The 16,218-nt window shown below is 43.1% G+C and overlaps 1 protein-coding gene across 1 annotated transcript; it reads left to right on the top strand.

Annotated features, from left to right (window-relative positions):
• Nucleotides 1-352: 352 nt before the first annotated feature.
• LOC119889612 (dynein assembly factor 5, axonemal) lies at nucleotides 353-13,746 on the top strand (the record flags this gene model as incomplete). The annotated part of the gene is given in 8 exon segments (XM_038700451.1): nucleotides 353-908; nucleotides 1,810-1,994; nucleotides 2,529-2,653; nucleotides 3,888-4,006; nucleotides 6,769-7,001; nucleotides 7,347-7,571; nucleotides 12,090-12,233; nucleotides 13,578-13,746. Coding segments are annotated over 8 exon segments (1,738 nt in total), but the record flags the coding sequence as incomplete, so codon positions are not given.
• Nucleotides 13,747-16,218: the final 2,472 nt, after the last annotated feature.

Consider the following 16,218-nt stretch of genomic DNA (forward strand, 5'->3'; position numbering starts at 1 on the left):
ATAATAAGACCGCTTTGTGAGAAATCACAACAATCCTGTAACAATGTGTAGGCCTTATGTTGTACTTTACTCAGCAGCAGGTTTGGCTGAATGTTTTAAACTCATTTCTTGACTGTTTTAACCAATTAGATATTTCCTCCTTGAAAGCATCTTTGAGGAGGCTATTTAGAAAAACTAATTTATTATTTATTATTACTACCTTTATACTAATTAGGCAATTTGGTGTTGTATGATTTGATGACATTTTGTGAACACAAATGGTAACACTTGGTTGTGAATGCGAATAAAGTTCGAGATTTTGAATCGGAAGCTACCGTAAAGCAGCCGTTTGTTTGTCGTGCAGCTGCAGGTTGCCATAACGGCACTCAAGATGGCAGCGATGGCGGCTGTAGATGAGCATGCTGCCTCTGAAGTTTTGAGAGGACTCGCCCGACATTTAAACTGCCTAAACGAAGACAACAAGTCGACAAGAATGAAGGCCCTTGAGCTAATCAAAAGGGAGACTGTAGATAAAGGACTTTCCAGCAGCGTCTTACAGGAGGTTTTCTCTGCCCTTCTCAAGCCTCTCCTCAAATGTCTTTCAGACCCGATGGAAAGATGCAGAGAAACCGCGATAACGATGATAACAGAGTTTATTCGTTGTGTCCCCAAACCGGAAGAGTCGCTGCCTTATCTCATGCCCTGTCTGGCTCAGAGGCTCGGGGAGAAAGAGATCCTGGAGCCGGCAGAAGAGCTTCGGCTGTCGGCCGTGGAAATGTTGACTCTCACGCTGGAGGTGTGCGGGAAGCATTTAGCGCCGTATCTGAACGAAATTATCAACATACTGAAGAGAACCATCGTTGACCCCTTTCCAGATGTCAAAAGAGAAAGCTGCAAATGCACTGTAAACTTTGCAAAGTGTCTGCCAGGTTTGTGAGACGGTTTTTTCCCGTTGTTGATAAAGGTCTGTTGCCATGGTTTCGAAGCACGCAAACATGTTTGCGATAGAAACGCTCACTTTCCAGTAATGTTACTGCCCAGCTGCCTGTATAGTTACACTGAGTGGCTAAATTAAATCATTAGGTTGTGTGATTTCAGGGAAACATTGAGCTAATGTTTCTTAAGTAGCAATGTTAGAATTCCAATACCGCCTGTCAGTTCTCTCAGCTAGAGCTGCAATTGTCGATTCATCTGTATTTTGTTCCGTTAATCATTTAGTCCAGAGGTTTCCAGCCTTTGCCAGCAATCAATTTTTGACCTACTGTCATCAGTTGCAAATGTCTTTATGAATTATGACAGTTTAACTATTTTGGGGTTTCCTTGTCTTATCTGAATTATTCTTAGATGCCTGATGAGGTTACATTTCAGATGGATTAAACCACTTGTTTAGAAATTCATTTTCTTTCAATCAACTAATCATTTCCATACTAATGGTGTATCAACCCTTGTGTTTTTTTGCCTGAGATTCTTTGTCGGGAAGTTCCAAAAATGATGGGCCCTGATTGGAAAAAGGCCCAGTCCTCGCTAATTATTCAGTCAATCAGACAGTCGGATGAAGTCACAAACTTGTATCAGTTTGGCTGAATTCCTTGATTTATTCAGTTGTCAGAGGACACACTCTCTTGTCAGTCAAATATAAAGAGTAATCAGTGCAGGACTGTAATTGAGCCCTTGAAACCACAAAAACTAGCCTAAGCAACATCAGAATGCTAATGTAACCAGAATCTATCCAGTCTCGCATCTCAGTATTGATGTTATATCAATGTATCATCCAGCAATGCAGTAACTGAATTGAATGGATTGAAGTGCATTTCCCCTCTTTCTCTTCAGAGCACTTCCACATGCAGGCTGAGAGTCTGGTCCAGCCTCTCATGCAGACGATTTCTCACCAGCACTCCCGGGTACGAGTGTCTGTCATTGAAGCCACCGGGGCTGTCATTCAGCATGGCACCGGGAAAAACGTGGATGACGTGCTCTCTCACCTGGCACAGAGGCTGTTTGATGACTCACCACAGGTTCAGTATAAAACAACTAAGCACTGTTAGAACTCCCACTGTGTGTCATTACATAGGCTATTAATTGTAAAAAAAAAAAAGATTGACCTCACAGTATGGTCAAGTGCAATATCGAAATCACAGGTGCTGCAATTTTTGATAAAGGTAATATGAGTATCAACATACCATTTTATTTATGAAGCACTGTGGTGCTACAGAGATGCCACAGCTTACAGTTCATATTCTCCAGACATAAAGGAACATGCATGTTTAATACAGACCACAGAAAAAATCACCTTATATTTATTTTTTCAGAGACAATGACATTTAAAACTGGCCATTTCCACCGATATCATGACCATCATCATATCGCAATATCTGAATTATATGATTTTATTTTGCATATTGTGTTATCCCTAATTACATGTACTGCTTAATAAATGATTTGCCTTCAGGCTTATCTTCAAAATCAAAGCGCAGTGTCTAGGTCGAGAATTCAATACTTCTTTCGATTCTCAATGCTCTTTTCTCTATCTTGCTCTGTTTTGTTTTAAGGTGAGAAAAGCTGTGACTGCAGTTGTTGGTGATTGGCTACTTCACATGAGAGACAGATACTCTTATTTCCACAAACTCATCCCACTCTTGTTGAGCAGCATCAATGATGAGATCCCAGAAACGAGGTAGATGTGGGCATTGTCCTACTTTACTCTTGGCTTTATAATAATATAGTTTAGCACACCAGTATGTCATATACTAATATGTTACAGATATTTCTCTGAGGGGAGTTTAATGTTAAAAGAAAACATTAACTATAGATCTTTAACATCCCCAGGGTTTAGAAATTAGTGAGGTCCAGATTTTTTGTTTCTTTTAATAGAGCTTCTTTTCCGTAATTCATACTAAAATTACACCTTAAACCAACCAAAGTTATACAATACAGTCACACAAACTAATGATCTATAATGAAATACATCGACCTTCAAAGGGACCAGTTGGCAAAAAATACTTTTGATATTTACTATTTACCCACCAGCTAATTATTTTCTCAGATTTCTCCTACCTCCACCGGTCCTTGTAGCTTTCCAGGTGGTTTGAGTTGTATTAATGTATGAATGTTTTCTTTAACGATTTACTTGATGATTAGAGAGGCTGCTGTCAGTCATTTTAAACGTTCCCATGCACACAGTAATGTCACAGCAAATATAGTGGGAGATTTAAGCAGCAAAACACAAAAAACAGTAGTTTAAAACTTGACAGGTAGGACAGGAAACTCTGCAGAGAAAGCAGAAATCAACTTTTAAATGCTTAGATCCTCTGATGGAGCTCAGGATTTATTAGGAGGACAGCTGCTTTACTCCAGACATTTTCACAGAAGGAATCTGTGTGTGGGACCTTCTAAATGTGTAGAAGAACACAGAACATTAATTAACATTAGATTCTAACCAATCCTGTCGACACGTTGGGAGATTTAAATATGAAGTTATGCTGTTGTGGCTCGTGTGTAAATGCGCACAGCGTCTCTCTCACACTTTGACCCACACGGAAATTCACAAAATGTATTTATCTCCCAAAATTCTGCCCGCAAAAAGCTTTGCTCTCAGTTATTGTGCCCACAATGTTTTCATTTGCTTCATCAAGTCTGGACACTGATGGGGAAATAGTTTTTCAGGTTGAAATAAGGGTTGCAACAATGTAATCAGCTGCGTCCCCATGGTCCTAAAGCATTCATCAAGTTGTTTGTGTTTCAATGGTTTTTATTTGAATGTTTTTATTAATAGGCTATAGCCTAAGTATAATTATATAGGTGACCTCATAGCTGGTTACGGTATTGTGTGACATGCAGTGCATACTATTGACAGTACAGAACAGTGTTGTTGATTGGGAAGACTATCTGTTTCCCCTCCCGTCCTGCAGACTTTTAGCCGCTGATTTATGGAAGCGGGTAGGCGCCCAGTGGGAGAAAGAGAATGAGGACGACATCAAGGACAAGATGGACTTTCTCCTAACCCCACCTCCCTTCTATCCACCAGGAGGTCAGTCAAAGTTGGCATGCTTTATTCTCTTCATTTATTTTCTCTGTTGAATACACTATCATGTGAGTCAGTTGCAAAGAGAAGTCTTATTAATGTGCTGTGTGCTGGCATCAGTGCTATCAAACTCTCTTCTATGTGGGTGGAGATGCAGGGGATCAGACAGATGTGACATAAAATTTTACCTCCTTATCTAAACTCAAGGCTCTAAAAGATGTTTTCTCATTTTATATCGGTCTTGTGCTTCAGTGTCTTAAAAGCGTACTTTGGAAAGCATATGGCCTAGGGAAATCAACCTATGTTGTACAATAGGTTAACAGAGAAATGTGGTGTCTTCCATTTCATTCATTTCATATGGCAAATGTTCCCTCTCATTCACTCATTCACACACCAATTTCAGCAAGTTACCATGTAAGGCACTGGCCTAACCATCATAATATTTACTTATCATTCCACATGCATCCCATTTAATTAGCTAGTATATAAGTATAAACTGTACAAGTTTACAGAGAGGAACTTTTATTGTTTGATTTTATAGAATCCAAAGTGCAACTTTGATGCAGCGTGGCTCTAAAAATTCCCGAACAACACACACTAATCCTACAAAAGTCAAGGCTGTTTCTTGAGGAACATCTACACTGTGACACACACACACACACACACACAAAATACGTGACTGTAGGACAGCTTAGAGAGTACAGGATAGGGTGCTAGCTTTGAGAGATACTATTACTACTGCCACCCAAAGCTCTTATTGGAATCCATTGTTGCTATTTTTTTTTACAAAGCAGCAAGGAAGAAACTGTATGTTGAATTTGGTGATGGAAGGACTTCACTGTCTAGACAGATCTGCGCTTTTCCTGTTGAAATAAACCTGGCAGGAATATCCCTGGGATCCAGCTAACCTTAGGCTATCAGCTCAGACTTCCTTACATCCTGTAAGATTATCTTATTGAAGAAAATTCAGTGTTACAATAGAGCAAAGTTTCCAAGTGCGTTGGCTTCACTGGTTTCTCCCCCAATGCATAATAAAATCAAATGCCATGGTGCCAGTCAAATGCAAATGTATTTTTAATGTGAATGTAATCATTACACCTGCATTAAATATTCTCTCTTTATTACAAGTCCAAGGATAAAACATACATTAGAAATTAAGTCAAGGTCAAGATGTCTTTATTAGTACCCGAGGGTAAAATTTTGTGCAGACAGGAGACTTTCGGCAATCCATACATAAAAACATCAAAACAAACAATAAGAATAGAGCATTATAAAATATCCAAAGCCTAAAACTTCTAAAAGGAACATGGCAGTGTGCCTCTATACCACCACCCCCTAACCCCCACCCTCCTTACCTGCCCGCCCCTCCTGGCTAAAACACATAAGGTGCTATACATAACAAAGAGTGTCATCTACTGCTATTTTTATTCATTAATTCTATGGCAGCGGGAACAAAAGTATTCCTGTATCGTTTGGTTCTACACCTAGTGGCAGCAAACCGACATCCAAAACTCGCCTTATGCTGTAACTGATTGGAATAAAGACCTACAAGGTTGAGCTGAGATTCACCTATGATCTTACTAGCCCACCTAACAATTTGGTTCAAAGAATTTTTGTTCTTCAAAGACAAATTTCCAAACCAAGATACAAGGGAGAACGACAAGACCGATTCAACAAAAGCATGGTAGAAAAGGATCATCATAGATTTATCAATATGAAATCTGGACAACTTTCTGAGGCAAAACAGACGCTGGTGACCCTTTTTACATACAGACTCACAATTTTTTTCGAAAGTCAATTTAGAGTCTATGACAGTCCCAAGATATTTGTAGCTTTCTAGTTGCTTATGACAGCTTAGTTTTCAGGGCCTTTGGGCCAGGAATGAGAACCTGAGCATGGTCACTCTATAGGGCAAGGCTGTGTGTTAGTGTGTGAACAGTTCCTAGGCTTTGCATCCACAAGATCCTCTGTGTCCCATAGCTACACGTGTGGCAATGTGGATGACCTCGGGCTCTGCCCGAGGACAGGAAAGGAAGAGGGTCTCTCTCCCTCTTTGTCTTTCCCTTTCTTGCCATCATAAATCTGCCGGGCCTCCCGGGGTGAAGAGGTCTCTGTCAGACAGTGGGAGACGACCAGAAACGGGCATGTTTTGTCTTGTCCTGCTATGTTTCTCTGATTTATCTCTGTACTCCTTTAGTCCTCTCTTCCTCTCTCATTAGTGTGCCTATGGGAGAAGAAGAATTCAGTGGGGCAGAGAAAGAGAGGTAGACGGGAGGGGGGCAGGTCGGCAGGGATGCTGGATTTGAAATGTAGAGGGCTATTTGAGAATGTGTATCACCTGCTCTGACAAGTCCCTTGTGGGGAAATCTTAATCGGAAAATGTTACAGGTAAAAAATTTTAAAACTGAATCAGTGATATTTATTGTTCTGTAAATGATGTTTGTTAGTGTATTACAATACTGATTATGCATCTTTCTCATAAAAGATGGATAACCAGAAAATGTCATAAAGCCAGAAAAAATGTTGTAGTTTAAGCTTTCACAAACAAGGTGCTAGATGCTTGCTAGCTATATCTGTGTCTGTCTGTGTCATACATTTAATGAAAATAAACAACTTGCTCGTCTCTTGCAGATTGTTCATAGTCATTCTGGAAAGCAAAGTAATTCACTAAGTGAAGGCTGAGAGAAAATGAGTTCTTTAAACATCACAAAGTAATATCAACAGTAAAAGAGTGTGCAAAGGCAAACGCTCTTCATTTTCTCCTACAGTGGAGCGTCCGGGGCTGGGCTGCAGGGAGCTTGTGGTGAGAAACCTGGGTAGACTGGTGCCTGCCATTACCCACGACGTGACCGACTGGCTGGTGCCCACAAGGGTCAGGACCTCTCAGCTGCTCTCTGTGCTGCTGCTCCACGCTGAGGACCACGGCACCCAGCATCTGCAGCCTCTCCTGACCACCCTCTACCGGGCCTGCACCGATTCAGAGAGGGAAGTGGTCAGCAATGTGAGTCCCAGTGAGAGCTAGTCATCAGATGAGCGTGATGTTACAAAACATACTGTATTTCCTCTTTTTTTTGGATCAGATGTGGAATTGAATTGTTTTTTGATATTGAAGTTATTACCAGATGGAATACTTTCAGGACACATCTGTTGAGCTTTCAGTCAGTATTTTTAGCGACTGTACTCAATGTAGACTGAGCTGGACAAGGCTCAAGGACTTGGGATGCACCTGTAGGATTTTGTAGATCTTTGATGTGTGGCAGATTAAAAAAGGACTTCCTGTTCTCGTCCTCCTTTACACTCCCTCGTGCCTCTGTGTCTCTCTCCATTCTCTTCCTCTCACATCTAGTGCCTGGAAGCTGCTAAACTGTTGGGGACCTTTGTCCCTCCTGTTGTCTTCCTCAAGCTGCTGCTGGATCATGTGAAGACCCCCTCCTCTACCTCTCACCCCTGGGCCCCGCTCATGGTGCTGGCGGCGGTGCTGGGAGGCTGCTCCAAACCCCTCCTCAAACCACATCTTGAACAGATCGCCAACACACTGGCCCAGCCCGACGTCTGCCAGGAATATCAACAGGTCAGCAGAGAGGGGCTTGGGTTTGGTTGTGGTTGACCTGTTTTTAACTTACTAACCTGAGGATTGTTGATCTTTGCCAGTAATCCCGTCTACCCCATTAAGACAAGGTACAACCACAGCCTTTTACTATTGTTAACTGAGTAGCTACAGTGGAGTTAGCAACACTTCTGAAGTTTACTGTGTAAGGGGTAAAGAGTTGCTGTTTAAAATATTAAAAGTTAGACTTGTTTTTATGATAGGTTTGCCAGGTTTTCTCTGCCCTCATATGTTGCCATGTCTTGATTTTCCCCCCCTGATCTGTGTGCACCAGCTGTTTTTCTTTTCCAGTCTTGTTAGGTGATCTTGGCAGTGTCACAGAAGGTCATTTTCTACTCTCCCAGTGTACCTCAACGCTCTTATTTTTGGCAGTGACAGTGCAGCAGGCATGCTGTATATTTCTTGACTAATTTGTCCCTTTATGGAAATAGTTTTCGTGATAAGATGCCACATCTCTTTAAAAGGGCTCTAGTTGAAGAGTCCTCAAGAGGTTTCAATAGCACTACTGTACACTGTGAGTTCAGTGGGTTCACTGTTGAGTAATTCTCTAACATGCTGACCCTGCTGAAGTGACAGCCCGGCCACATGGTGTTTTTCAAATCTAACATTTCAAGTCTATGATCAAAACGAATCAGCTCACACGCAACTGTGAAATGTACTCCCACAAAGTATCACAATTTTTTTTTTTTTTACATAGCAGAAATGATTTTTAAAAATGTGCCTTTTGAGTTTCTCTGCAAATAACACTCTGCCAGTGGAAAAATCCAATTGAGTCCGGAGCAGACTCTTCCCCGCTTTCTTTCCTCTTGTACCAAATATGTTTCCCTTTCAGAATCAAAATAACAGTTCAGTTGTCTGGCAGAGAGCTATTTTCTGATCCTGCCGCACTACTGACTCACCTATACCCATGATCCTACCCCACCCCATCCCAGAGAGGCCTGCAAAAATTTCCTCTCTGCGATAATAATAACAAAAATACACTAATTCCACATGACCTCTTCCTGACAGCTCTGACCTCTCTGAGCAGACAAGGCAGTACATAGTCTTTGTATTTATTTTTTTTTATAGCCATGTGTAAGGTCTCGGCACCGGACTGTGGTTCAACCACACCATTAAAAGAATCCCTGAAATTTCAAAGCCTGCCTGGTCAAGGCCGGTGATAAATGGAGAGGGTTGTTGACCCCCCCCTGTCCTCCTTCGCCGCTCTCCGGCGGGGTCACACAGAGAGAGAACTAACAGGACGGGACGGTCACACATTGTCGCACAGATGGAGGCAGACCTCTGTTTCCTCTTTGCCTGTTTCTCCATCTATCTCCCGCTGTCATTCTCCCTCTCTGTTTCTGAGGGCAAAGCACAGACTGTTGTGATTGAAGAGCTCACCCAGACAAAGCACCTGCAACATTCTTCGACAACAGGCAGGGTTCATGGCAGGAAGTAGGGCAAGATCACTGCATAGCTGTTAATAACACCACTGGAGATTGGAGCACCTGCATCCCTCTTTCCCTCTGCGCTGAAATGCTGAAACAGAATATTGTGCACTCACTTTCCACACAGTTGCTCCATCCAAAGTGTTGGTTAGCCCTCAGATCCTTCACTGGGGCTGATTTACTTGTATTTGATAATGGTTTAATTACCTGCAGATGCACAAACATCTAAGACATGGAAGACTCACTGCCCTTGTTGTACTTTATTTGACTAATATACGGCATCTTAAGAACTTTAAAGATATGTGGGTTTGGGTCCAACTTGAGAGAGTTATGTGCCACTTGAATTAAAGGCAGAGAGACAGAAAAAAAATGAAGTTTGACTTGGACAAAATGAAGCCTGTTAAGAAATGAAATATAAATAATCTTCAAAGTGAACAGAGGCAGGGGCAACTGCAGGGCTCCATGGGGAGTTCAGGGAACATGCTGAAGATTTGGAAGATTTGGAAACTGATATACGATATTTCTGCGCAACTTAACCTCACCGACTCTTTCAAGTCCGTTTTCTTTTCTTTATTTCAGTAGGGGGGAAAAGGACAGCTTACAAAAATAAATGACAGATGCTCAACGAAAAAAATAAAAATATTGGTTATAAAATGATGATGTCATGGCTTTGAGGGAAAATAAAAGGCGAGCCAGTGGCTAGGGAAGCCACTGTGTTCTGAAGTACCTTGTGTAGTTTACTTTATATGGGGTGTTTGCTTATGAATCATATGGATTTATTTTCAAAGAGGTATTCCACAGAGGATTAACAAATCCCCGCCATCTCACACAGGCGCGCGCCTTACACAGCCAAGTGTCGCTGTGTTGTGGTTTGCCATGGTGACGGGGGCATCACAATATCTGCCGGGCTAGAGTAAATTGGTAAAGATGGCACCAACAGAGAGGAAGAAAAACATAAAGACGGGGCCTGACAGTGAATTAGCTGGAGTATTTACAACCAGTGTCTTTAAAAGTGAATACGCTGTGTGGTTTGCATTTATTCATTTAGCTGACGCTTTTATCCAAAGTGACTTATAATTTCTATGTAAGTCAGAGGTCGCACGCCTCTGCAGCAACTAGAGGTTAAGTGTCTTGCTCAGGGACACATTGGTGGATGTGTTACAGTGGGGAATTGAACCCAGATCTCTCACACCAAAGGCTTGTGTCTTATCCGCTGCGTCACCACCACTCCCTTGGTAAAACTAAAGCCTCTGTGTCTTTTTATCTTGTCTGTGCATGGAGAAACTTCTGCACGTGTCCCAACGACCAGTATTCTGCAGGGATACACAAACATACTTCCATACATCAGCGGGTCTCGTGCACGTCTGCCCTTTTGTCATGATTGACAGCTGCACACTGCTCCACCGCTCCACTGAACGACAGATGAAGAGAGAAGAAAGGCAGGATAGCAAACTTTGCCTGACTGCAACGGGTCGGCATCCCGTGCACCGCCGGTGTTTGTTTTCCTGTTGTCATAGCAATATCAGTAGCTTTGGGGGGTGGGCTCCCCAATGGATAGGAATCCCATTGCCGTGTGTGTGTGTGTGTGTGTGTGTAATTGATGTATTCAGTGGGGGCGAGATGCACACACGCTGTGTAACGAGGCCCTGTGAGCGTGCCCAGGCCAATGAAACCAGGTGTATCTCGCCTGGATCCAGGTGTCCACCTAGTCATTACACCGCACCACTTTTTCCGCTCTCTCTCGGCCAGCCCTAATGGCTGTTTTCTGTGCATGTATAATATGCGTGTGTGTGTGTGTGTGTGTGTGTGTGTGTGTGTGTCTGCCACTGTTTGTCACGTTATTTCCACTACTGCCTCATTGGAGCTCCCGCTGTGTTTCCCTGCCAGTGGCTTGGCCATAGGCAGGGATTTCCCCAATCAATGACTGTGTGAACACATTAAAACAAGAGCGCACAGTGCAGTGGATAAGCTGCTTTGAGTGTAGTCAGCCGAAGAAATTGAGGGAAAGTGGTGGTTGTTCAGGGCTGAGTGGAAGTTTAGTTTCGCCTCCGACTGCCTACTGTTAACACACTTAACTAACTCTCTGGACTCAAGATGCATATAACAAACTTTTTGTGTGCTGAATACTTTTGCAAAATAAAAATATTTGCCCACGTGTCTCGCAGAAGTCCCGTAGCTCTCCTCCCTCCTCCCAAGCCCTGGCTTTTTTTTTTTTAACGCTCTGAGCATCTTTTCTTGGCTTACACTTGTTTACTTTCCAGATTAAAGCCAAGCTGTGTTGTACAATAGCTACTCAAGTTTGTGAAAATAGAGTGCGCCCCCTAGTGACACAGCTCAGATTAGTCAAGCTCAGTTAGTGGGTGTTGGTTTTGGTTTTGGGGCGAGGGAGCATATGGGGAGGACGCATGGAGTGTTTTCCTGCTTCTCACACACACTTAAGTGCCCCTCGCCACCCAACTCCTCATCATCAGACCAAAGCAAACACCTGGAGGGTGCAGGGTGTTTCACCGGCTCTCAACCCTCCACATGGAAAATCTCTCTCTCTCTCTCTCGTGTGCACACTTGCACCTTCCATCTCCCCCTCAATCTCCTCTCCCCTCCCCATCCAGCCCTAATGACAGGCCGCAAGAAAACAGGAAAAAGAGGCCATGATCCCAGTGATGGCATAGAAATTAGCCTGAGCCACAGGTCTTCGTCTAAACATGAGCTCACCACAACACTGGCTGACAAGTGACAGCAATCGCACACACGCTCATGTCTGGAGATGGAAAGTTCTCACTCTCAGTTATTGTATCTTGTCGATCACTTAGTTATATTTTGTGTAAAGTATTTCATTAAAAAGTATTTAACACTGGAGTTACTTAATAGTAGATTAAGAAGATGGTGTGTTGTGGAGAAGGACTGACAGCAGGGAAAAAAGAGAGATTGTGAGGTCTGAAGTGTAATGCGGTTCACAGGTAGACAGGGCGAACATTCAAGGCGATTCCTTCTCACAGGACTCATATCTGCTATAAACCAGACAAGATGATCTTATAATACTTCTCCCTCTTCCCAGGTTATGTACTTGGAGCAGTTGCTGGCCTGCGTGGATGTACTGCTGCGTCAGTGCGAGTCAGACTCTGGCTCCGTCAGCCTGCAGCTGCTGCAGGTGCTGGTCAGTGTCCAGAGCCTCTCCACCGAGCCACATCTCAGCGAAAAGGTGAGAAAACAGTATGAAGGTGCAAGTCCAGATACATCCTCTCTGCAGCTCTGCCATCGCTTTGTTCCACACGGTCAAACCAGCATTTCACCTCACCTGTGTAGTTCTTCAGTTGTACTTTGACATGGCATTTTTTTTACCCCTTCAATTTCACTATTTCCTGCCTTTTTTATTAGAAAGGTGAGCAGGTTTTATGAAGCAAGAGAGCTATGTGAGGAATGTGAGCATTTGTACTAGTTCAAAGTGGGCATGGCCAACAGTATAATTACCCACTTAGCCAGAGGAGCTGAAATTGCACCTTTGGAGTGGAACTTTTAAATCCAGTCCTGGGTGAAAGGAGGAGGGTGAAAGGTGGTGGTGGGGGGGCGGGGGGGGGGGGGGTTGTGGCTCCATGATACCTCCCCAGGTCACAACAGCCAAAGGAAATGGAAGTAACAACCTTCCATGTTGTGGTCACCCTCCAAATGCAAAGGGGCAAAACAGGAACAGTGACAAGTAAAGTCAACACCATCTGAGGCCAGCGTGTCGCCTAACTGCTCGTCGCCGTAGGAGGCTAATGACAGAGAGAGGAGCGGGAAGGGATTGGCACCGATGCTTACCAGACACCACATGCGCCAACAGTGTGTATGTGTGCGTGTGTTTACGTCTGTCTACATCGGTGAAAATGTCCAGACAGGGAGCAGTGTTAGAGATGAGATGAGAAGGAATGGATTAAGAAAAAGAGAGGGAGGGTGAGAATGGCCTTGGGCATTCCCGGACCCAAAGGAAAAGCTTGTTTTCCCAGAAAAGGGGCACGTCTTTCCCATCAGTGGACAGCTCAGGGTTGTCTAGCTCTCTTCTGAAGGGGCCAATCTGTGACTCAAACATTGTCTCTGTCCCTGTCCATCCCTGAGGGACTATGAAGGGAATTATGAAGTGCCCTTAAGGTCAGTTCCCCTGCCCTACAGAGTCAGCAAATTATTTACTCTCCTATCTCTCGCTCTGGCCCTTTCCTCCCAGCTCAGCTTTGTGTGTGTGTGTGTGTTTCTATCGGTTCCTGTGCCTTTGTGACATCCTGTGTATCTGTTGGGGTTTTTGTTTCTAAGTAGTTTTATGTGTAAGACCTTGTCATGTCTGCAGTGTTGTTCTTCCCATGGTTTCACATGATGGTTTTGGGCCTCCCATGTGAGCATGACCTGAAGAATTCCTGAAATGACATGAAAACAACAATACTCTCTGCTCTTAATTTAGCCTTTCTCCCACCCAAACATCTTTGTCACTTTGAGGGATTTTTTCTACTAAATTCTTTATGATTTTATGTAGAAATTCAAATAATTTTGTTCTGTCTATCCCTCTCTCCCACAGGCCTTGCAGAGTGTTCAGTTCTTGTGTAAGGTGCAGGGCCTGGACTCAGTGACGGAGCTCTATAGACAACATATGGGCCAGCTGCTTGACTGGCTGTCTGCCTCTGTCAACACCTGGTGCAGTTACTCCCCACAGAGACTCCAGCTGCATATCATAGTCATACAAGCAGGTGAGAAGTGAAGCCTGAATGTACACAAGACATTGCCAAATTATACAGCAGGTGTTGAAGTTTGCACATATAGAGACACAATAATGGTCAAATGAACACAGTAAGGTTTTGAGAAAAATGGCCTGTCAGATGAACTGTGAACAATGAGAAGATCACTACATCAGTCATCATTCTGCACATGCTCTTTGGGTCCATTTCTTCCCAGCAGGTTGGTGAGGCTGTATAATCTATATCATGTTTTATTAAACATTACTTCATGGGGATGGTCTGTGAAGCCATTCTTTCCGCAACTTGTTCAGACACATGTTACCTCACATTATAAGCGTTAAGCTTGCCCTGTTCACACATGATCCATCATCGAGGCAGCATATCAAAACCTACAGCTGTCAAAGCAGCAGCATTCCCTCTCGTACAAATGATACATCATTGAAATAGTTTGTAATCGGGCCATTTTTTAGTACCTGCACTTGTAAAAGCGGCAAAAACCATCCTGCTCATCAATGTTTTCATATAGTGGCACACTGCGCCTGAGAACTAGGTAGGCATCGAAAGTTGGAGATGTAGGTGTCAGTGGTGGTCAGTTGTCAGCACCTCTTAATAGATATGAGGGCTGTCAAATGACTCAATGTTTAAAGCATAATTCGATATGATTTATTGCTAGTCGCCTCAATAGATGCATAGTGTTCCATTGTTATTGTCCAAAATGGATGCCCACCAACGACCTTCACTACAGAAACACAGTGGAATTTTTTTATTTATTATTTTCTGTTACCCAAGCAGAGAGACTCATGGTCAAACACACCCACACAGAAAAAGACAGGGCTGTCATTAGCACAAGTTGGCTTCCTGGCTTTTGTAAATCCCTGCCTCTCCCTCTGTTTGTCAGCCAGTGTGTCACAGACTACTTGTTTAGAGGTTAAAAAGCTTTGACCCTGCCTTTGGTGTCGAGACTTCACCAATACCAAATAATCCACCATCATCAGCACCTCCATGCGCCAAACTTTCATCTCCATCTCTTCCACCCTCCCTCCCCTCTCTTTCTAATTGACTGGGCAGCTGGGTACCCCTCTAATCCCCCCTCTCCCCCATCCCCACTCACACATACACACACTCCCACAGCTAACTGACCAGTCCACTCAATGATCCCCATGCAGGTCACTACATCAAACAGCAACACAGTCGCCTGCTCTTGACCTTCCCCTGGATCAAGGCTACTTTGAAGCTCTGTGTGTGAATGCCGCTTTAAGCTTCCATAGATTTCCCTCCACTGAACAATTGACGGCAGTTAATTTGACAACTGAGAATTGGTCATTTTCCTTGCTCATCAGCTCTTCTCACAATCCATCTGCAGTTTTTGGAGAGAGGAATCATTATTGCCCTCTCATATCCTCCTCAGCCTTTTTTTCTTCAGCTGGTGTGAGAATGTCTGATGCATTGTGTGTAAACTGGAGCAGTCTCCGTCTCTCTCCTTCTCTATGCTCAAGGACAGGATGCTTGTTGACAGTCTGTCTAAGCAGTAATGTGGTGCGGTTTGTCTGCATGTGTCTTTATTTGTGAAATCGCTGCCTTGTCATATCTGTAGTCGGTGTGCGACGACCTGCAGACTTCTCCTGAAATACTTCAGATTAAATGACGCACCGTTGATTCACACATTCCTATTGGATGAAATGGTTCTGACTTCTCTGTGTTTTCCCATATACCTTAATGATGCTGGCTGCCACCCTCAGGCAGCCTCAGGATTTCCTCTGTCTCCTCTCCTGTCTGTAGAAGTCCAAACACGGCATGGACACTTATCGCTCATTACACACACACACTCAGATTACTATATATAGCTCTGTAAACATTCAGACAGACTGGTGTGTGTGTGGAATACTTGTACTATAAGTTTTTTTTCCTGTAATAGATACTTATAAAGAGAGGCTCTGTCACACGAAGACCAATGTTATGTCTCATTTCCTCTGGGCTTTGTGTCACTGTCTCACCAGTCCATTGAGGTCTCAATAATCTCAATAACATGCCCTCTGGTCAGTGCTAAACATAAAGAAGTCTTAACTTAAGTCTGTATGGATCTTTTCTTCTTTACCATTTCACAGTTGGTACTGACAAAGACGAATTATAAAAATGCATAAATGTGAAAAGTGTCTTCATTCTGAAAGGGAAACACTAGAGTTTTTAAGGATAGGTTTAGTATTTTTTTGCGGTTAGACTGAAAATGACTGGTTACAGAATTCATTTAAGTCGTTTTTACTGTTGACCCAGCAACGTGGCATAGTTAGGAAGACTTCAAACAAAGGATCCAGGTTCAAGCACTACTCAGGTGGCACTGAAGACTTTTATTGTGTAGCTTTGAACACATTAGGTTCAATCACAGCATTATCATATTGCAATAGTCGCTGCATTAGGTGGCACAAAATGCCCCCAAATATATATATATATATATATATATATATATATATATATATATATATATAT

The sequence above is a fragment of the Micropterus salmoides genome, unplaced genomic scaffold, assembly GCF_014851395.1.
Source record: "Micropterus salmoides isolate LMB-PRFRI ecotype aquatic unplaced genomic scaffold, ASM1485139v1 Ms_hic_scaffold_10, whole genome shotgun sequence".
NCBI classification, from domain to species: Eukaryota; Metazoa; Chordata; class Actinopteri; order Centrarchiformes; family Centrarchidae; genus Micropterus; species Micropterus salmoides.